This window comes from Leptonychotes weddellii, chromosome 13 (genome assembly GCF_054177405.1).
Source record: "Leptonychotes weddellii isolate Sample4059 chromosome 13, ASM5417740v2, whole genome shotgun sequence".
In the NCBI taxonomy this organism is placed as follows: domain Eukaryota; kingdom Metazoa; phylum Chordata; class Mammalia; order Carnivora; family Phocidae; genus Leptonychotes; species Leptonychotes weddellii.
The window spans coordinates 54218008-54238517 of NC_138381.1; the positions used below are offsets into that span (position 1 = coordinate 54218008).

At 43.2% G+C, this 20510-nt stretch overlaps 1 protein-coding gene across 4 annotated transcripts in view; it reads right to left on the reverse strand.

The window, feature by feature from the left end:
• Positions 1-20510, reverse strand: part of LDLRAD4 (low density lipoprotein receptor class A domain containing 4) — a 397933-nt gene that overhangs the window by 232857 nt on the left and 144566 nt on the right. For 3 of the 4 annotated variants that reach the window (XM_081802605.1, XM_081802606.1, XM_081802604.1), the window contains exon 4: positions 8498-8969. In XM_081802605.1, the coding sequence (XP_081658731.1) occupies positions 8498-8537 (40 nt within the window). In that variant the 5' untranslated portion in view covers positions 8538-8969. The remainder of the gene's footprint in view (positions 1-8497; positions 8970-20510) is intronic. The other variant, XM_081802607.1, reaches the window with a different exon arrangement.

Here is a 20510-nt window from a genome sequence, read left to right on the forward strand (position 1 = left end):
TCACAGATATGGCATGAGCTCCCATCAAACATTTGCTAAATGAACCCCTGGTTTTTCTAAGGCCTTTATTTATAGTTAACCTCTTGAAGTTGGTGATGGGAGAAGAAAACCATTTATTGAGCACCAACTATCTACTAGGCTCTATATTTGATACTTTACATATGTTACTTCATTTAACCTTTACTAAAATCCTACTGAGTAGTTATTATAATCTCCATTTTAGTGTTGTAAAAGGTATGCCTCAGAATGGTTAGCTAACTCATCAACATCCACTGAGCAGGAATTTGGGGGAAAGTACTACCCAGGACTGGCTGCTTTTCCTGGAAGCCATGCCTTCTCTGGCCTCTGAGTTCATCCTGCAATGGTAAGCACAAGAGAGTCGAAACAAAGGATTCTGAAACCTCTGCACACCAATACAGCAAGAATCTAGGACCCAAGAAAGAAATTCAAGAGGTCACGTGTTGAAGCAGTCACCTGATTTCTACACAAGTCTTTGATTTCTCCAGAGCTAAACCACTCCTTTCAAGGGTAACATAAACATCCAAGTTTCAGAAGTATCATGGACAAAAGCCAACAATTTTCAAAGAACCTAATGAGATTTGTAGGTCATTTTTGACCCTGGATATTCAAGAACAAGGAATTCATCTTTAACCAGTGCTAATTACTTAAAACCAACATTCAAACCAGCCCTGACTTTTGTGTGTTTATACTAAAATCCAGCAAAGAGTAACCACCATCACTTTGAATCACCCTTTAGGATGCTCTGCTCATAAATGGAAGGCTTCAGCAAAATAAAAGTATACATCAGATTAAACAGTAATTTCAATGTTTTTGACTTTATAATTTCTGTAATATTTGTTTTGATGTTAAAGCTATTTAAAAGCTATCAAAATAAGGAGTTAATAACTATATTTATGTTGTACATATTTAAGTAACCTTAAAATAAACACAATTTCAAGCAACATTGAAATTATTTCTTGTCCTTATTTAAAACGGGTATATACACTCCTCAGACATTAGGCTACCATAAAGTCTAAAAAAGATGATCACATCTGTCACAGTAGGAAAACTCTAGAAACAGTGCAGAATAGTTTAGAGGGAAGAAAATGGAGATACTCTCAGGACTTATTAAAAAACAACTTGAATTATGTATTACTTACATATAGAAAAAAATGTTATTAAATAAGGGTTAGGTTTGTAACTGAGGACCAGACACCAAGCTAAATAGGGCAGTGTAAAAACCAAGCACATACACCACAGTGTGTTCTGACAGCTCTCTTAGCAAATCTAACTTCTCTCAAGCCAGAGCATGCAGGATTTTACAAAAAGCTATTATTATCAATCATTTCTACATCTATTAAATTGCAAGTAGGAAGATCATCTGGGTTTCTCCCATGCACACCACAAAAGATTTCATGGAACTAACATAGACCCTGAAGTCAGAGAAAAATGGTAGAAGGATAAAGTCTAAGGGAGATGAAAAAACTTTAGTAAAGCATTGAGATATTTAAAAATGTAAAAAAAAAAAAAAAAAAGCAAGTCGTCCAGTTTATCCAGAACTTCAGTTACAGCAAGAGAATAAAGGAAGAAAACACCAGGGAACTTTGAACTACAGGCTGAGGACTCTAGACTCTTTTTAGGAAGCAAGAAGAAACCTTGAAAAGTTTAGGGGCAAGAGAAGGTATAATTAAAGCTGCACTTTAAAGACTGGCAGAACTAGAAAAGGGGGAGAATGGAGGCAGGAAGACAGACTGCCTCATTACCTTTTTCCATCTGCAGCATTTTACACGTCTGGCAAGAGTTCTGTAAACATGGACTCAATAAAAGCTGCCCCAATAGGGGACTGCTTCACTAGCATCAGAGGACAGAGACATCTGAACTATAGCCAGAAGGAGGGCAACATCCCAGACTGGCAACAGGTGCGGTCCTCTATGTTTTCCTTTCTAAAAAGCCCTCAATGTCTTGTCGTTTGGGAAATGCTGCCCATCATCTGCCCATTTGGGACCTTCATACTGCAAGTCTCATATTAAAGACTTTGAAAAGTTCTATAGTTAAGAAACCAATTTAATTTCTTCTTCCAGAATTTGGCCATGAATCCACCCCCCTCCACCACCACCCCTCTAATTGAGAAACAACTCTTCTAAAACAAGCATCCTCCAGGCAGATCTGGAAAGTGCGGACTAAGGTCATCCACAGTCAGCACACGGGTACAACCTCAAAGGGGTCAGTAATAAGCTGAAAGTCTGGTCAGGATCCTTCAGGGCTATTCAGAGTCCTGGGAACAGTGTAGCTCCGTTCAAGCCTCCAAGTAAAGCCACATCCACCCCATACAGAGTCCCAGTGCTCTACCTAGCATGAAAGAATTCCATGGGAGAAAAATAAGCATCCCAACAATTCAATTTAAGTGATTCTTCCTTTTTGGTCATTAGTGGCTAAGAAAACCCAATCACCTAAATCCATAAAATAGCTCTCTTTCAGACACCTGAAGACTATTAAATCTACTCTCATCCTTCTCCTTTATGAGTGAAATAACCTTAATGTATTTAACAACTAGGTCTGATTATCCTTTTCACAAAAAAGACTTATAAATTGTACAGGAATTTGGTTCACTTATTTAGTCATCCAAGGACATACGTTTCTTCCAACACAGAATGAAATGATTCTAAAAGCCTAAGAAATTTAATTATACAAAACAGTATTTAAGGGCGGCATTGGAGGTGGGGAGGAGGCAGAATCTGCAACCAGCATCTTCTTTAGGATATAATAGTGATAACCCAGGCAGGATGCTTTCCAAGTCCTCAGAGAGTACAGTAAACCTCAGATGAAATCTCCATCACTATTAGGATGCTTCAATGGAGAGCTGACTGACCCAGCCTGGAAGGATTCCCATTTCTCTATGCTCAGAGGCACGGAGGGGCTGTTTTTACAAGAGTCTGATCTTGCTGGAGTCTGTCCATCTACATTATTGCTTCCATGAACTAAAGCCAGGCAGAAGGATTGCCCAAAAGAACAAAAACACTGAACCTAGGACACTTGAGGTTTCACTTGCCCAAATGAAATATCAGCATCGTTGTCCTAACTCGTGGCACTCAGGGAGCCTTACAGCATCATGCTGCAAAGAGCACCATAAGGTGCATTACTCTCATGACACCCTGTAGTGCAGGCAGGGCTGGGGCATCTCCCAGCTGAATGGCAGGGACTGGCCACAGCAACTATGAGCAGGCAACTGGAGAAAAACTGAGCTCAGCACAGTCTTAGAAGCTAGGCCCACCCAATCCCTTTGAAAATTCAATCATAAACCTTAATAAAGTTCACATCTTTGGACTCCATAATTCTAATTCTGGGAACTTAACCTAAGAAAATGGCCCAATACATAGAAGAGCTTTTTACACAACGGTGTTCATCAAAGCATTATTTATAAGGGCAAAAGCTGTCAAAAACTGTAATGTCTAATAATAAGAGCACAATTTAAAGAGTCAAGTACACATACATAAAAGAATACTATGTAGCAACTTTAAAACATATATATAAAGAAAATACTGGGGTGCCTGGGTGGCTCAGTTGGTCAAGTGTCCGACTCTTGATTTCAGCTTGGGTCGTGATCTCCAGGTCATGAGACTGAGCCCCGAGTCAGGTTCCGTGCTCGGCGGGGGGTAGGGGGGTGGCCTGGTTGGGATTCTGCCCCTCTCCCCACCCATGCATGCTCTCTAAATAAATAAATTAATTAATTAATTAAAATCTTTTTGAAAAAATGTTCATAATATAATGTTAAAGGGGAATGATCAGCCACAGGAAGAAATTTATGCAGGAAAGAAAAGACTGAAAAGACATAACCTAGATGTTAACAGTGGAAAGCTTCATATGGCAAGACTGTATGTATGGGTAATTATTTTTCTAATTGCAATTTTTCTGTGCTTTCCAAATTTGCCTACAATGAACAGGTATTACTTGTAAAAGAGAAAATTAAGGTTTTTTGTTATAAAATAGTATCTAAATGATTAAAATCATTTCTAAATTATATGTGCTGAGGGGTGCCTGGGTGACTCAGTCAGTTAATCGTCTGCCTTCAGCTCAGGTAATGATCCCAGGGTCCTGGAATTGAGCCCCGCATCAGGCTCCCTGGCAGGGAGCCTATTTCTCCCTCTCCCTCTGCCGCTCCCTCTGCCGCTCCCTCTGCTTGTCCTCTCTCTCTCTGTTAAATAAATAAATAAAATCTTTAAAAAAAAATAAATTATATGTGCTGAGAAAATTTAAAACAATGTATAAATTCCTATATGTGAGGAATAGCCTAAGAAAATCATAATTAGGAGGATGAAATTGCAATATGTACCCATGTATGTAAACCTACATTCACACATGAAATAAGATGTAAGAGGGGACTTTGAAAAACAGGCAAACCAGCACTGGCATGGTGAGGAAGCAGCTTCCAAGCTCCCACGAGCCATCACAATAATTGCACGCACTCCAAAACAAGCAATGGGCTTGCCATGCAAACACAGCTTCACACTGGTCTCCCAGGCTTCCCTCCCAGCCAGACTGCAGCCCCTAAGCCCTTCTTTAATAGGAATCCTGAGCCCCCCAGGCTCCCATCAGCAAGGGAATTGAAACATAAAACATAAACTGACAAATCTTCTTAAGTGGAGGTATGGCTAACTATATAGTGATTTTTGTCATGCTCTAAAACAAGATTTAAAGCCAAGGAAAAATGCCTTAACCCCTTCACCATTTTAAATATCTCAGGCAAGACTCTTTTCCACTGGCCTAGAGAATCCACAAAATCAGTGCACCTTCAATTCCAGAAAGTAAGACATTAGCACCTTTAGTTGCCCTGGGATAAGGAAAGACGAAAGTCGGGCTACTGGGTGGCTCAGTGGGTTAAAGCATCTGCCTTCAGCTCAGGTCATGATCCGGGGGTCCTGGGATCAAGTCCCGCATCAGGCTCCCTACTCGGGGGGCAAGGAGTCTGCTTCTCCCTCTGCCCCTCCCCCCGCTTGTGCTCGCTTTCTCTCTCTCCCTCTCAAAAATAATTAATTAATTAAAAAAAAAAAAGACAAAAGTCAAGAAACATAAGAACAGCAAACCAACTAAGAGGGTGGGCACCAGCCTCCTACTCACCTCTAAGACTACACAGCTTTACCCCACTACTTGGGCAGGGACAGAGGATCGTCCTTTTCATTCTACATCATAAGTAACTTTGACCAACTATATAGGGAAAGATGGATGAGAAGAGCAGGCAAAGAATAAAAAATGATGAGCCCAGTCCACAGGGACCCACTTCCAGAGAAGGCTACATACATACATCTCCTTTATCCTACCACTGGTTATTTCCCTAGACATACTGGGAAGCAAAAACCATTGTCCTACAGGTTCTCGTGGGCCCAGCTCTTACAGCTAATATTCAATAATTGACAGCTTCTTTAAGAATGCACAGATTAGGGGCACCTGGGTGGCTCAGTCGGTTAAGCATCCAACTGTTGGTTTCGGCTCAGGTCATGATCTCGCTGTTGTGGGATGGAGCCCTGCGTTGGGCTCTGCGCTCAGCATGGAGTCTGCTTCAGATTCTCACTCCCTCTCCTGCCCACTGTCTCTCTCTCTCTCTCTCAAATAAATAAATAAATAAAATCTTAAAAAAAAAAAAGAATGTGAGATTAGTTAATTCAATCACTTCTGTTGAGGAAATGGGACAAGCCAGTTCCTTTTTTCAAGAACTGACTCTCCCAACCTACCCTCTCCTCTAAACACCACTCTTTGTACAGTGCTGGCTCTCACAGCTTGCCAGGCTTTCATACGCACTAGGTACTTGGGAATCTTGTTAGGATATGTCCTGGTTTAGCAGGGCCAGGTGATACAGAGGTTAAGTAAATCCCAATCTCTGATGGGGAGACCCAGGCAGCGGTAAGGCTCCCTAGGTGACCCTCATGTGCAGCTGAGGTTGCACACACAGTGCTAGAAGATTTGGAGAGGCTGCCAGTTCAGTCCAACTGCTGGCTTTGCTGAGTGGACCCCTGCACCAATAATATCAGCACACTAACAATGTCTCAGAGTTGTGAAGACAGACAGAGTTAAGGCAGATAAAGCACATGCTAAGTTCTCTAAAACACTGGCCAAGGATTTTATTTTACTACTGCTACCAATATGATTATTATTCAGGTAGGCCAATGCAACTAGGAGGAGGCCAAATTTGTAAGGAAACAGAGTTCTTGGGTAAACTATAAGTTAAAAGAAGTTAAGAAAATATGAGCTGGGGAGGAGCCTTGAGAGGGTGGCTAAGAGCAAATGTGTGAGGAAGTGACCAGGGTCCTGTGCATAGCCCACAACCAGGGTAACAGTCACAATTACAGCTGCCATTTTCTTGGGCCTTAATGTTTCAAGTACTGTCCTAACTACTGTGAATTCTCCAGGCAGAACCCAGGGGTTTCCATTATTCAGAGTCAACTGTCTCAAGGCCCCAGGCACCAGCCGGTCTGGGATCCTGACAGGGGCGGTGAGTATGCTTCCTTTCTCCTCAGAGCAGAGGAGCTATAGAGCAACCCAATAAGCGGTGAGGACTGGACACAACTGCATTAAGTGTGAACCATGGCAGACCAATGCCAGGCTCAGGAGAGACTGTGTCTAGAATCCAGTGGGGCAGCCCTGTCACCTCCACTCCCTGGTCAGGCCCCTCTCAAGGGCTGACTGCCCAAGAAGGCACTGGCAATAAGGCAGGAGTCTCAGGAGCCAGGCAGGAGGAGGCAACAACTACAGGAGCTTTCCACCTCCTGAGAAGGCAGTGACACAGCTGCGGAGCGTGCAGACAAGGCTAGTCTACATGTTGAACCATACGCTGCTCTTTACTCTAGTTCTTTTTGTTCCCTCTTCCTCTCAGAATTGCCTTAAGAGCTTCTTTCCATGCACCTCCTAGATGCCCTTCCTCCCCAGCTGTTTCCCAGGGAGAGGGGAAGAAGAGTTTGAAGGCCTGGCCACTTCACAGAGATGTTTTGTGTCACAGCCCTGTATGCCACCCTCCACACAGAAGAGTGACAGTGACATCCCACGAAGGCGCAGCTCATGAGACTGAAACAGCTGAAGTGTACTCATTAAGGGAGGCCAAGAAGGCAGGGTTTCCAGTCAGCCAGGCTGGAAGTCTGAAGATGGTTCTAAAGCACTCAACTCTGTGTGCTCTTCTGAATCTACATTTAAATACTGTTTCATTCATTTTCAAAGGGCCGTGACCACCCTAAGAGGACCTTCCTCAGAACAGCCCCCAAGATGAGGGCTCCCACCTTACAGATGCAGATGCTGACAGGTCTAAGGAGCTCACTCAAATGTGTGAGCACAGAGAGCAAGAAGGACTGGACTGGGCAACCAGGCTCAACACTGTAGCTCCACATCAGGAAACAGCTAAGGCCTGGAAAGCACTGAACTCCATATTCAGCATCCCACATATGTAGTCTCATTTTTCCTCAGAGCAGCACCACCACTGAGAGCTGAACGTGACCATCTTCATTTACAAATAGGCAAAGGGAAACATAAAGGAGCTCAATGACTGTCCAACGGCAGAGCTCTAGTCAGGGAAGAAGGCAGAGTTCAATCCAAGTTCATGTGGCCCTCAGACTGAGCCGCCACCTCTCCAAGCACCCAACAACCGGACCTGCTCTCTCCACAAAATTTGAAATGCTGCAAACTTTCAGGTCTGGTCACTTCTCATGATTATTCTACCATCTTTCCTTTTTTAAAAAAACAAAAAACAAAAAACCCTCTTTTTATGTAGAAATGTTTCTTCTGGATTCCATGAATTTCTTCAACTTCACAGCCCCCATTTTATAAATAAGGAGCCAGAGGCCCAGAAGGATTAGATGCCTTACTGGGATGATAAGTGAATCAGACAAGAAAGAAGGACCCAAATTCAAAAGGCCCTGTGTTTCAGGCCATGGCTCTGGGGCATCAGCCAGACTAAGTGATTCCCTGCAAAATGTGCAAACTGGAAGCCAGGGGGCAAAGCAATGTCAAATAGTGATGTGGGCCTTCCCCATTAGCTCACTTATATGAAAAGAATCCTAAGGACATGGTCAGTTCAGCAGAACTGCCATCCCACTGCCATTTGCACATGAATAAATCAGAGAAGGAAAACTAAAGATGGGGAGGGAGAAGTTACTCATCATTAATAACTTTATTCCCTCACTCTTCCCAGTTCTGTAAAGAAAAACATACCCCCATACATTGCTCGCAAGTGACATTTCCTTTAGAGAACAATGACTTGCAGGACATTGTGTGTGCCATATTACTCAACAAAAGCAGAATCATAAAATGTCAAATGCTTTTCAAATTCCTATTTAGAGAGCAGAAAAACATACTATTATTTTGTCAAAATCAGTTACCATGGCAGCCTGAGCCCCTTGACTCTGTTTGGCCTTCAGTTCATAAATGCAAATGCACACTCATTTTATAGAGTTGTTTGGTATTTTATTACCTACCAACTAAGAGTTGAAACAAACTTTTAAGTGTGGAGGATTCTCACCTGTGAAAGCATTTGTGGCCTGATAATCAGTTTCCTGCATACTGCTCCCCAGACAAGCCTGTGCTCCAACTCTTAAGCTATCCTGTCAAGAGGAAACCGCCTGGGCGAGGCCTCAGGTCACTTCCATCTTAGCTTGTCGGAGTCCATCGCTTTGCCCCGTCCGGCTTTTGGTAGCATCTGATGCCCACCTGCCCTGCTCCCAGACCCTGAGAGCAGGCAGTACCTGGGACAGCACCCAGTCCAGCAGCGTGCACACTTGGGGCACACAGTCACGTCAGCCGTCCAGCCAAAGAGTGAAGGCCATGGTGAGCCCAGGAGCAGAGGAAGCTGTCCCGCTGACACCTGCTTTCCCACCTTAGAGTGAGGCCCTCCTCAGCCACTTGACAGCCAGCATCCTCCACGGGTCTCAGCCGCTCTAAGGGAGCTCAGTATGGTCTGATCTGCTGCTCTCTGTGCTTCGCCTCTCCCCTTGCTGAAATTAAAAAGAAAGAGATCACTTTCCTGATGACTTGTAGAAGCATTAAATTTAGTAGACCCGTAGAGGCCAAAAAAAGAGAGAGAAAAGAAAATGCCACCCAGAGTGGTGCTCATGGCCATGCTATGGGCACTGGGGGAGCTCTGGGGAGGGAGCAGGTGCAACACCTTTTCCTGAGTGTCTGTGAAGGGGCAGGGAGCAGAGGTAGCTTTGACTTGCACCCCCAAAAAAGACAGAATTAGACAGCATACTCTGCTCTAAGCCTCCCTAAAAATGGCTACAAAGGTCACACAACAGTCAAGTGTCTTTCCCTCAGTTACTCATAGTTCATATATACCCTGAAGAAGAAACGCATTTCCCAAGCTTGTTCCTGAGGTATTAGAAGTGAGGTCTACGGTTCATATCCACTGACATCAGCACTCCAGGAATGACTTGGGTTGAGTAGTTTCAAAAAAATGATTCTTCGCAGCGCCTGGGTGGCCCAGTCATTAAGCGTCTGCCTTCGGCTCAGGTCATGGTCCCAGGGTCCTGGGATCGAGCCCCACATCAAGGTCTCTGCTCAGCGGAAAGCCTGATTCTCCCTCTCCCACTCCCCCTGCTTGTGTTCCCTCTCTCGCTGTGTCTCTGTCAAATAAATAAATAAAATCTTTAAAAAAAAATGATTCTAAGGGCGCCTAGGTGGCTCAGTCGGTTAAGCATCTGCCTTCTGCTTGGGTCATGATCCCAGGGACCGGGGGGGGGGGTCCCTGCTCAGCCAGGAGCCTGCTTCTCCCTCTCCCTCTGCCTGCCACTCTCCCTGCTTGTGCTGTCTCTCTCTGTCAAAAAATTTAAAAAAAAAATCTTTAAAAAATGACTCTCAAGGGGGAAAACAAAGGCCTGTATCAATATTTTAAAAGACTGAGAAGGAAAAGCAAATTTAATCTGAAAATTTACATTACATATTACATAATAATAAAAGCACTTTACAAAATACTTTTCCAGATATTTTAGTGTTATATTAAACAAGAAGCAACACTAATAACAAGAATATTAGAAGTCTGAAGGATGAGACTTTTTAAAAGAGAAGCTGAATAGGAATCTCCAGTATTAGAAAAAAGAAACCTTTTTTTCCATTATCATCACTTCATTCTAATCAATTTACATCAATCTTCGAAAATACAACCTTTATTCCTATTTTTCACCATTAAACTAGAGGGAAGAAAAATAATTTAAGAAAACAGCGCACAGCAGAAAGGAACACCCTGTTAAGCCTTTTTGTTGTAAATATAAATATAAAGTAGTAAGGGACAATATCACTAATACAGACTAACCATAAGGAAGACCTTATGTATTAATGAAGCACTATAATTATATTAAGAAATTCAATTGTATTGCCTTCATGTACCTGTAGTATCACAGTTAATAAGATATAGCATATCACCTGGTAAGCGCTGTGAATTGTGCAAGACTGTTGAATCTCAGATCTGTACCTCTGAAACAAATAATGCAATATATGTTAAGAAAAAAAAAAAGAAGAAGAAGGTAGTGGGAGGGGAAGAATGAAGCGGGGGAAATCGGAGGGGTAGACGAACCATGAGAGACGATGGACTCTGAAAAACAAACAGGGTTCTAGAGGGGAGGGGAGTGGGAGGATGGGTTAGCCTGGTGGTGGGTATTGAGGAGGGCACATTTTGAATGGAGCACTGGGTGTTATGCACAAACAATGAATCATGGAACACTTCATCTAAAACTAATGATGTAATGTATGGGGATTAACATAAGAATAAAAAAAATATATATATATATAAAAAAAAAAGATATAGCATATCATGAGTACCTAAACTTAATGAATAGGTAAAAAACTTATTTTAATTAAAAACTCATTTATGCAAATGATGATTTTGAAGTGCTTGAAAATGTAACAAAACATTTTTTCTCTGAATTGAAACATTTCACATAAAATGACCAACACACACAGTATCAGCATCCTAAAGTCCTACACTAACTTCTAAAGTAAACCTAATCACATGTACTATACCTATCAATTTTAGGAAATGAAATTGCCAGAAAAAAACAAAAACCTCCTTGCCCTACAAACCCTTGCTTTTCTTTACCCTTTGCTACGGTGCTTTCAATGCACAGAAATGCTAGACTTTATTTGTTCTGTTTCTAAACTCAGAGACAATCTGAAGTGTGATAAGGTGTTTGTTGTTGTTCTTGGGCTTTCTGTTTATTTCATTTTGTTTCATTGCAAAAGGTATGCTACCTCACTTTATTTTTTTTTAAGACTTTATTTATTTACTTGTCCGAGGAGAGAGAGAGCGCACAAGCAGGGGGAGTGGCAGGCAGAGGGAGAAGCAGGCTCCCTGCTGAGCAAGGAGTTCAAGGCAGGACTTGATCCCAGGACCCTAGGATCATGACCTGAGCTGAAGGCAGACGCTTAACTGACTAAGCCACCCACTTAGTCTTGCTACCTCACTTTTAAAAAAAAAAAATCAATCTATCCTATATCACATTTCAAATGACTATGGGAAAGACTAAGGCAAATGTGGACAGAAATAGAAATTTTTTTCTTTTCTTTCTTTTACCATCTTTATCACACTCACCAATTCTTAACTTTACTTCTTCTAAAAGAGAAGTATGGTGAGAGGTGTGTAACAGCTCGTTTTGGGGTTTCAGGCATAGCATTGGCATGGATTTTTAGGATTTTTAGGGCATGATGTATGTGGTTCCCAATAAAGACCAGAGGGACACAACTGTATTATCTTATTAATGAATTTTATATTCCTGCATACAGTCTCCAATATATGCAATTTTTAAGTTAAAATTTAACTGTAACTGCCAGAAAATGTTTTCTTAATAGCCACTAACAACACAGATACCCTTTTTAGAAATATACAAGAAAGAGGTGAGGGTGCCCAGGACCTGAAGACTGTTCTGTTCAGTAAGGGACCCAATCATCCAAGACAGGGCCAGGAACCCAGCCACACTCAGTAAGAAAAGTGTCAGATGACCCAACAGTCTGGGGAACAGAGGTGGATGATTAGGACCCAGAAATAGCAGAGGCAAAGCACATCTGCTTTCACAGCTTAATAACCAACAAAGAATCAGCAAAAAGGCTGAGAAACAGAACAAATGGCACCTCATCCACTTTTCCCATCTAACCCTCTCTTATGGCTCTTGCTCATGATTCTGCTCACCTTCCAATCTCAGCTCAAATGACCCTCATCAGAGAGGTTTCCTTGATCATCCCCCAGGCTAAAGTCAGAGCCTGGCTACTTGCCAGAGTCATGGCTGCATGCAGGGGTCTTGAAAACTTAGCACCCATCTCTCTTGCTGGACTGTAAGTGCCATGAGGACAAGGACAGTGATTGGCTGACTTTCCATTTCCCCTCAGCAGCTAAGACACTGCCTGATGCCTGTGTCTGCTGAATGAATGGAAGAGTGGATGAAAGGCCATCAGCGTTCAGAGGGGTACACACAGAGGAGTTCGCAAACACTTCCAAGACAAACCCACCCCAAGCAGTGAATTGAAGGCAGCATTTCCTGGCTGAGAGGCTACTCTACGGTGCTGGCTCTGACCTGTGAACTGGGAGGGCTCTGAGCCTGTGAACTGGGAGGGCTTTTCCTACCACCCACTGGTCAAGGTGAGACAGTGATTACCACTGATAATTCTTACTGCAATCACACTTCACAGAACATCCTATCCAATAGAGGCCCTTAGAGAACATTGCTTGAAATCCCCTCAAACCAATAGAGGCCCTTAGAGAACATTGCTTGAAATCCCCTCAAACCACAGAGGAAAAATTCTAATCCCAGAGAGGTTAGATAACGCCAAAAACTACTGTGCAGTAGAGTCAGGACTAATGCCTGTGTCTCTTGCCTCTCCAACCAACTGTTCTTCCCATGCTACCTCTGAACGTCAAGTAAACCTAAATGGTAAATAAATTCCCTAAACCGAAATGCCTTAAACCTGACAATATTCAAATCAGAGAAATCAAGGGGGAGAAAATGAAGAAAGAGTAAAGAGAGAAAGGCAATTTACCCAGGACGCAGGTTCACAGAGTAATCCTGAGCCTCACATTCAAGAGCCCCCAGTACAGCAAGCAGGCTAACATCATCCTGTCTTCTACACACACACACACACACACACACACACACACACACACACACACGTTCTATTTATACTGGGAAGATGGGTAGGCCTAACCAGAAAATAAATTAATTCAATACTGCACTTGAAAATGTCATCAAGTCCCTCCCGTAATAGAGCAACAGTTACTAAGGAAATAGAGCACACCGAACGGAAAAACATCCCCACAGGAAGGAACACTTTTTAAAAAATGAACACCCACAAAACCTAACCAAGTAAGTTATAGAATATATTTGCTTTACCACTTATTCATAAAAACTTACATGAAATGCAGTCTCCTAGGAATCACTGAGGAATGAAAACTGCATTCATCAGATCACAGCTTTCACAAAATTACACTACAAAAATAGACATATGCAATTCAGGAAACATTAGGGTCACACACTAGGCATAAAGGCCAAAGTCCAGAAGCAAAGTGAAATAACAATCTTTTTTAAAAATCTAGTAACATTCAAGAAACTTGTAGTGTATAAGGAATAAACACTGCGGTTTCATTTTTTATTTCCTCTAACTGTGGACAGACTGCTTCACTGGCTGAGTGTTGGTTACCTAGGTGATGGCTAGACTGAGCAGCCTAACGGGCTCCAGGCCGAAGGGACTCAGGGAGTTGAGGCCCCATGCCTGTGTCTGATGATTTGTCACTGCTCTATCCACCAAAGAAGTCCTAGGGAAAAAGGAACACTGAGAGATGAAGAGACAGCTCTAACCTTGACACCCCCCCCAAAAAAACATAAAAATTAACACATTAAGAGTTAAGTACTGTACTGCTCACTGAAAAAAATCTCAACTACTGGCAGGCTCACTTAAGTTTAAAGTGATAATGGACTTTCAGCAAGACAGATGTAAGAAAAAGTAGAGAGAAGAAACCTGAGGATCTATTTCCAACCAGAGTTTGAATCAGGTGTCACCCTGGGAGAGAGATGTCACACTTTCCCACATGAGCTCCTCTACCTCATGAACAAGATAGCCTGGACCTTGGCAAGTGCCCATAAGTCTCAACATTTCCTCACAGCAAAAAAAGTATGTCCTTGGAAAAACATGGCCCCTACCCTCAAGGTAGCCATGGGGCAGAGAGCACCAGACAGGGCATCCTTCCCCTGGTTCTGGGCCCACTTACAGGACTTGGTCAAGTCCCTCAGCCTGTCAGGCTTCCACTTACTCATTTTAAAGTGAGAACATGAAACTTGAGGTGCCTTCTGATCCTGAGTATTCTCCTGTGGCCCTGTCTCTGGTCGAGGGAGACAGGACAATGTACATGAAAAGAACATAATGACCAAACACAGAAAATCTGCACATAAACCCAAGTCTGAGAACAAGTCAGAGAAATGAGCTGCCTATAACCAGGGGAGGCTGAATTGAGGTGATGTAGATCCTTCACACTACTTTTAATTTCTATGATTCAGGGGTATAAACATCTGAGGTTGTGTTATAAAAGCTATAAAGCCATCCTAGCTCTGAGTAGCTTGATGGGCTCCAGATAGGTAGGTCATCATTTTAGGAAGCAAGTACAAAATCTAAAACACTCATTTCAAATATACACACAAGCTGCAAAAGGAAAAAGCAGCAATTATATTAGAATATCCTTTAAAATGTCACTTTGGCAAATACGACACTAGATAAATCCTGAAGGATCTATAGTCTGAGCCTCTATACTCCAACCAAATTGGAGAACGTTTCCCCCTAAATAAGTTAGTAGGATAACTGTCCCTAGTGATTCAGTTAAGTTTATAACTATCTTCTCATACTATTTAGGAATAAAGGAAGCAATAAGCGGTCATCTACCCCACCCCTTTATTTTATGGAGGAGACTGAGGCTCCAGGAGGAGAGGGAATGCGTTGAAAGTGACTGTGATAATAAAGGCCGTGCTGGGAACGAAACCAGGTGTCAGTCTAGGCCCAAGCTCCAAGTTCCTCCGTGCACACAAACTGGCCAAAAGGAAGAAGCTAAGAAACGGATGCAGCACACACCAATAGCCAATGGAGATCAAGGAATGCTGAGATGATTTCCACTTTCCCAGGCCCAAATTGGCCTATGCCCACACTACCAACATGCTGAAAAGAAAAGGCAAGGAAGGGTCAGGGGCTTGGCACAGAATCAGAATGTGCACTGAAGGTTACCTGACCTAGTGTGAGCACATCATGGTCACCTCAGCTGTGAACACCAGCCAAGCAGAAGCTGGCTATGAGAGAAATGGTTACCCCTCCCAGCCTGGTGTGAGACGTACAAACTGGCCACACCAAGGAGTTGGGCTCTGAGATGTTCCACACCTAGCACGCTCCCCCATCCCAACTGTCTTCAGATAAAATTAGCTTACAATGGGGGCGCCTGGGTGGCTCAGTTGGTTAAGCGACTGCCTTCGGCTCAGGTCATGATCCTGGAGTCCCGGGATCGAGTCCCACATCGGGCTCCCTGCTCGGCAGGGAGTCTGCTTCTCCCTCTGACCCTCCTCCGTCTCGTGCTCTCTGTCTCTCATTGTCTCTCTCGCAAATAAATAAAGTCTTAAAAAAAAATTATTTAAAAAAAAAAAAATTAGCTTACAATGGGCATGACAGGCAAAGAAAAAGGGGCTCCCATAGGAAACTAACCAGCGTGAGCAGTAAGGCAGGGGAGCTGTCCTCTGGTTTCTTTGGCAAGAGTAGGAGAGAATGAGGACTAATGAGCTGCTTGTATGCAACAGCGTTTGTCCTCCTTGTATGTACTCCCCAGTGCCCTCATCACCCATCAAGGCCTGCTCTGCCAGGGCCGGCACTCCCAGCATCCCACACCAAGCCACGCCCTTCCCCACACAACTGCAGCCTTCCATCGAACACTCAGGCCTTGCCCATGACTACCCCTGCTCTCTGGCCTACAGCTTGTGCACCCTCCCATTCAGCATTTCAATAGCTCTTTGTGGGATTATTAGTCTAGCAAGGTATTATTTTAGGTGATGGGGAGACAGGAATGAGCAAAACAAACCAAGCTCCTGTCCCCAAGTTGTCTATAGTGTTTATGGTGGTATTTCCTAATGGAAACCTTTTGCTAATCTTTGCATCCTCAGCACTGACCACCGTGGGGCCTAGAATACAGCAGGTGCCCAATAAATGCTGGTTGTACTGCACTGAATCACATCTGAGCTTCAGCTTGATCACCTCCTTGTCACTCTGCATCAGGTGCACAAAGTACCAAGGGCATGGTACACAAAGAGACTACTGGGCCCAGGGCACTCTGTGAGGGAAGCTCCAGCTGGGAGTCTGGGGCCCAGGCAGTGCCAACCTGTCCACCATTGAAAACACACTCAAATGAGAGCTTTATACACAAACAGGCCAGAGGACAAAAGGCCAGGCTCTGAGTTGGACTATCTTGGGTTCACCTTCTTTGGGGCTCTGTGTGATTTTAGCAGCTACTTAACCCCTTTGAGCTTCAGTTTCCTCATCTGTAAAAGAAGCAATGATGGAACCTACCTCATAGAATTATTGTACATTTAATGAGGAAACATATACAGAATACTGGCCTCTAATGAATGGTAAGGACATAAGAGTTGCTACAGTGATTACAAGTCACCTCAGCATCTTCAAAGAATATTCCCCACCCACCTTTTTCTAGTTTTCATCTGACCTAATTGGGCAAAAGATGGCATTTTATCACATAGTTCCTCAATTGATTTGTCTTGATTTTTTAAAGTTCATGAGAGATAAAAATCTAAGCTTGAAATCATTTTATATCAGCTAAAACTCATAACGGGATCAGGGGAAAGGATACAAAATTAGACAAAACGTGTGGGTGAGATATTTGGTATGAAATGTGGTAGAATAGTAGAAGAAAAAAATCAAAAAAGAAACTTGCCTTTAAAAGGAAAAAGAGCCTCTTGGTATTCAATTTTTCAAGTTTTCATATTGAAATACCAAATTTAAAAAATAGCAATAGACAGTAATAAATAAATTTAACCAAGGTTTTACATCTCTTTGCCAGAAAATAATCATGCAGGGTCCAATCTTCCAATCTGACTTTCTTCCTTCCTTTTCCCCATTTGTTCATTCCCTTTGTAAAGTGCTGACTTTTTAAGCCCTTTATGTGCATTTCTCAAACTTCCATAGGACCCCGAGAATGAAACTGCACACAGAGGACATCCTACTAACCCCTTCCAACAGCATGGCAAATCCAGCACTCTTCTACATAACAGGAGGTGTTGGAACAGAAATACCAACACTTTAAAAGCTAATAAAAATTGATCAACAATAAAACAGCCAATACTCCCTATAGAAGTGAATGATCTATATAATTTTAGTCGCTTGCATTAGCAAAGGTTTCCTAAACTTCCCTTGTTTATGAAGCTCCAGACCAGCTCCACATATGCATCTTTAATCAAAACACACAGGGAACGTCTAAATTTTCATTATGTAGTTTTGTCTTGTTTGCTCATATTCATTTTCTGAAAAATACATTCATTTAGGAAAAAGATAACTTTGTTTTATAATTTTTTTAAGATTTTATCTTTCTTAAGTAATGTCTACACCCAACTTGGGGCTCAAACTTACAACCCTAAGATCAAGAGTCGCAAGCTCTACTGACTGAGCCCACCCAGCACCCCTCTGTTTTATAATTTTTTACCACTCAATATCCTGTTTGAGGTGGGTAGTGTTGGATGGGAATACTCCAATAATATTTTTCTTAGACCTTTCCAAAGTCTGTGTTGTCTGGGACAGACGTGAGAGACGAGAGATGTACAGCGACCACCTGACAGGCATCTCCCCAGCACTATAAGGCTCTGACAGTAGCCAGCACAGTCTCCTGCTCATTTAACGTAGGTGCAAATGTGGGACACAAACACACACACACACACACACACACACACACACACACACACTGTTTAGCAATTTGTGCCCTGGCAGAAGACTCCTTACTGCCTGAACACGTCCATTGCAACAAAATTTAGGGTAAGGCCCACTTACCCTAGAGAGAGGGAAAGAGAAAACAGTTCCTTCCTACAGTCTGCACAGCAGACCTAGACACAGACCCATCTCATATCCTCTTAGAACTTAAGCTTCCTTTCAAAACGGTGTTGTTTCTATCATTTAAGGGAACCAGAAAAAGAAACGATATAGAATGTGTCAAACACCATCCCAGGAAGATCACAGATTCCCTGACTACCTTAGAGAAAACACACATTCTCATATGAGAGTGAAAAGGTAATCTCTAGACCAACCTTTCAAGAATGACTTGGAATTCAACTGGGAAAACTTGTCATTTGAGACATACCAAATTCTGGAAACGGAACTCATTTAGCCCAGTCAGTTAGCATTGGTGGAACAACTTAATCTGATCACAGAAATCCAAGGGGACGACCATTTCAGCAGATGTCTGAAGGACATAACACAAAATGGTACTGTCCGAGGTTGGCCCCCGGAGCTGATGTTACCGGCAGCAACCAGTCTAAGAGTGTGACAAACGAGCTCTCGGTGGTACAGTTATACACGATAATGAACGCCACATCTGTGAGAGGCCCCAGCACACCAAGCCATCTGACGAGCAGTGCCCGACTCCACATATATTAGGGAAACACTGATAGAGTTTCACATCTTCCTGGAAGGCTGGAGAGAGGCAGAGCCATGAAAGTGCATCTGTCCTGAAGAACAGCTGTTGAAGGGGACAGAGAATTCAGGGCAAAGGCTGACTGGTATTTAACTAATGGGACTACACAGACCCTGTCCCTGTGTGTTCTGGAGGCCTCCAGCCAAGCAGAAAGACTTCATTAGACCAATTTCCGCTGCCTTGGTAACAAAGGCCTATGCGTGTGCTCTTACACAGTAAAAGCAAACGAGTGTTACTCATGGGGGAAAGCACTACAGACAGGTACCGCGCATGCTGCCTAGCAGACTAGGGGGCAGCAGAAACATGCCCTCCTAGGATGTAGAACGGGCCCCTCCACAAGCCCAGTGTGATCGGAAGCAGTCTCCTACAGCACCTGAGGCCATGTGTTTGCAAGTTTGCTGAGTTTGCTCAGCTTTAGAAGCACTTACTGGCAGCTACAGAAACTATCTCATTCTGAACAGCGTACTCAACCCAGCATCACTATCCTTGATGCCTTATAAGTCCACCGTCGGATCTGGACAAGAGAAATCCTGGGATGCCACCAAAGAAAACTGCTGAACTCTGGCAGCAAGATGCAATTTTAACCATCAAATTTGAAACCTGAAGTCACCGTTCATTTTCCCATCACTTGCCAAAGTTAGCTACACAGTGTCTGTGAGGACTTTCATGATCTAAGTACACCACGGACCTCACCAGCCTGACAGGCAGCTTTCTCTGCATTTAAAACAGCATTTTCTTTCAGTTTTTCCATTTTCCTTCTCAAAATCTAGCCTTTATTTATTCCCTCCCCTTCTGGAATCAACAAGTAGGGACTGACTCATTCTAACCCCCGCTCTGCAGTTAGGAGCCCTCAGCTAGCTTCTTCAGATAGAAGCCGGAGCCTCCTACCTCCACATCCCTGAGAGGACAGGAGGGGGGCCTCCTACGTCCACATTCCTGAGAGGACAGGAGGGAAGCACAGGTGGCAGGGACCATAAGGTGGGAAGGCAGGAAGAGACTTTACCACAGTGTACAACAACATCACCCTACTCCCCACCTTCCCATAGTCTAGTGAGTAAATTAGTTCCTTCAAACAGCAAGAATGGGGATTTAATTTTGTTCGTCACAGGAAAGCAAGCTGTTGCTGTTTTTCGCCAAAATACTCTCCCTAGGCCACTGTTCCCCAAATATTCGAGAGGAAGCATGCAAACATCAAAACTCAATTTTGTCCATTTTGACTTAATAACTAAACATATTGACAAATACATTTGAAAGAGGAAATACCCATATGTAAATACACAAGACTAATGTCAAAAAGCACGGAGCTGCCTGTTTATCTGGGCTGGCTAGCTGGAAGAAATGATAGAAAGGTTGGGGGCAGCGGAGGTAGGTGCTGAGAGAGGCTCCCATTAAGTGATGAACTACTGCAGTCAGGAGCTCTGCAATACCCCTTGGCACTGACACAGCTACTCACTCTATGGGGGCGCTGCGCTCAGAGAAGTAAGCAGGGCTTTGGGGCCAAACAGAAGGGGCTTAGAATGACAATTCTGCTGAGCAGCCTGCCACACACTACTTGGGCAGGTGACACAACCTCTGTAAGCCTCAATCTACTCATCTGTCAAATGGGGCATTTATATAACTGTAAAGGCAGTGGTGTTGACTAAGTGAGAAAATATATGAAATGCATGTACATGGCATCAGAAAATCTAACTGGCCTTCCAAAAAAGGTTAAGGCAGTAATGGGAAGCAGGGAAGAAGGGCAGGAATGATACTGCCTCTGGTTGTCTAACCCTTGAGAAATGCGTTAAAGGTGAGATCAAGGGGTGCCTGGGTGGATCAGTCGTTAAGCGTCTGCCTT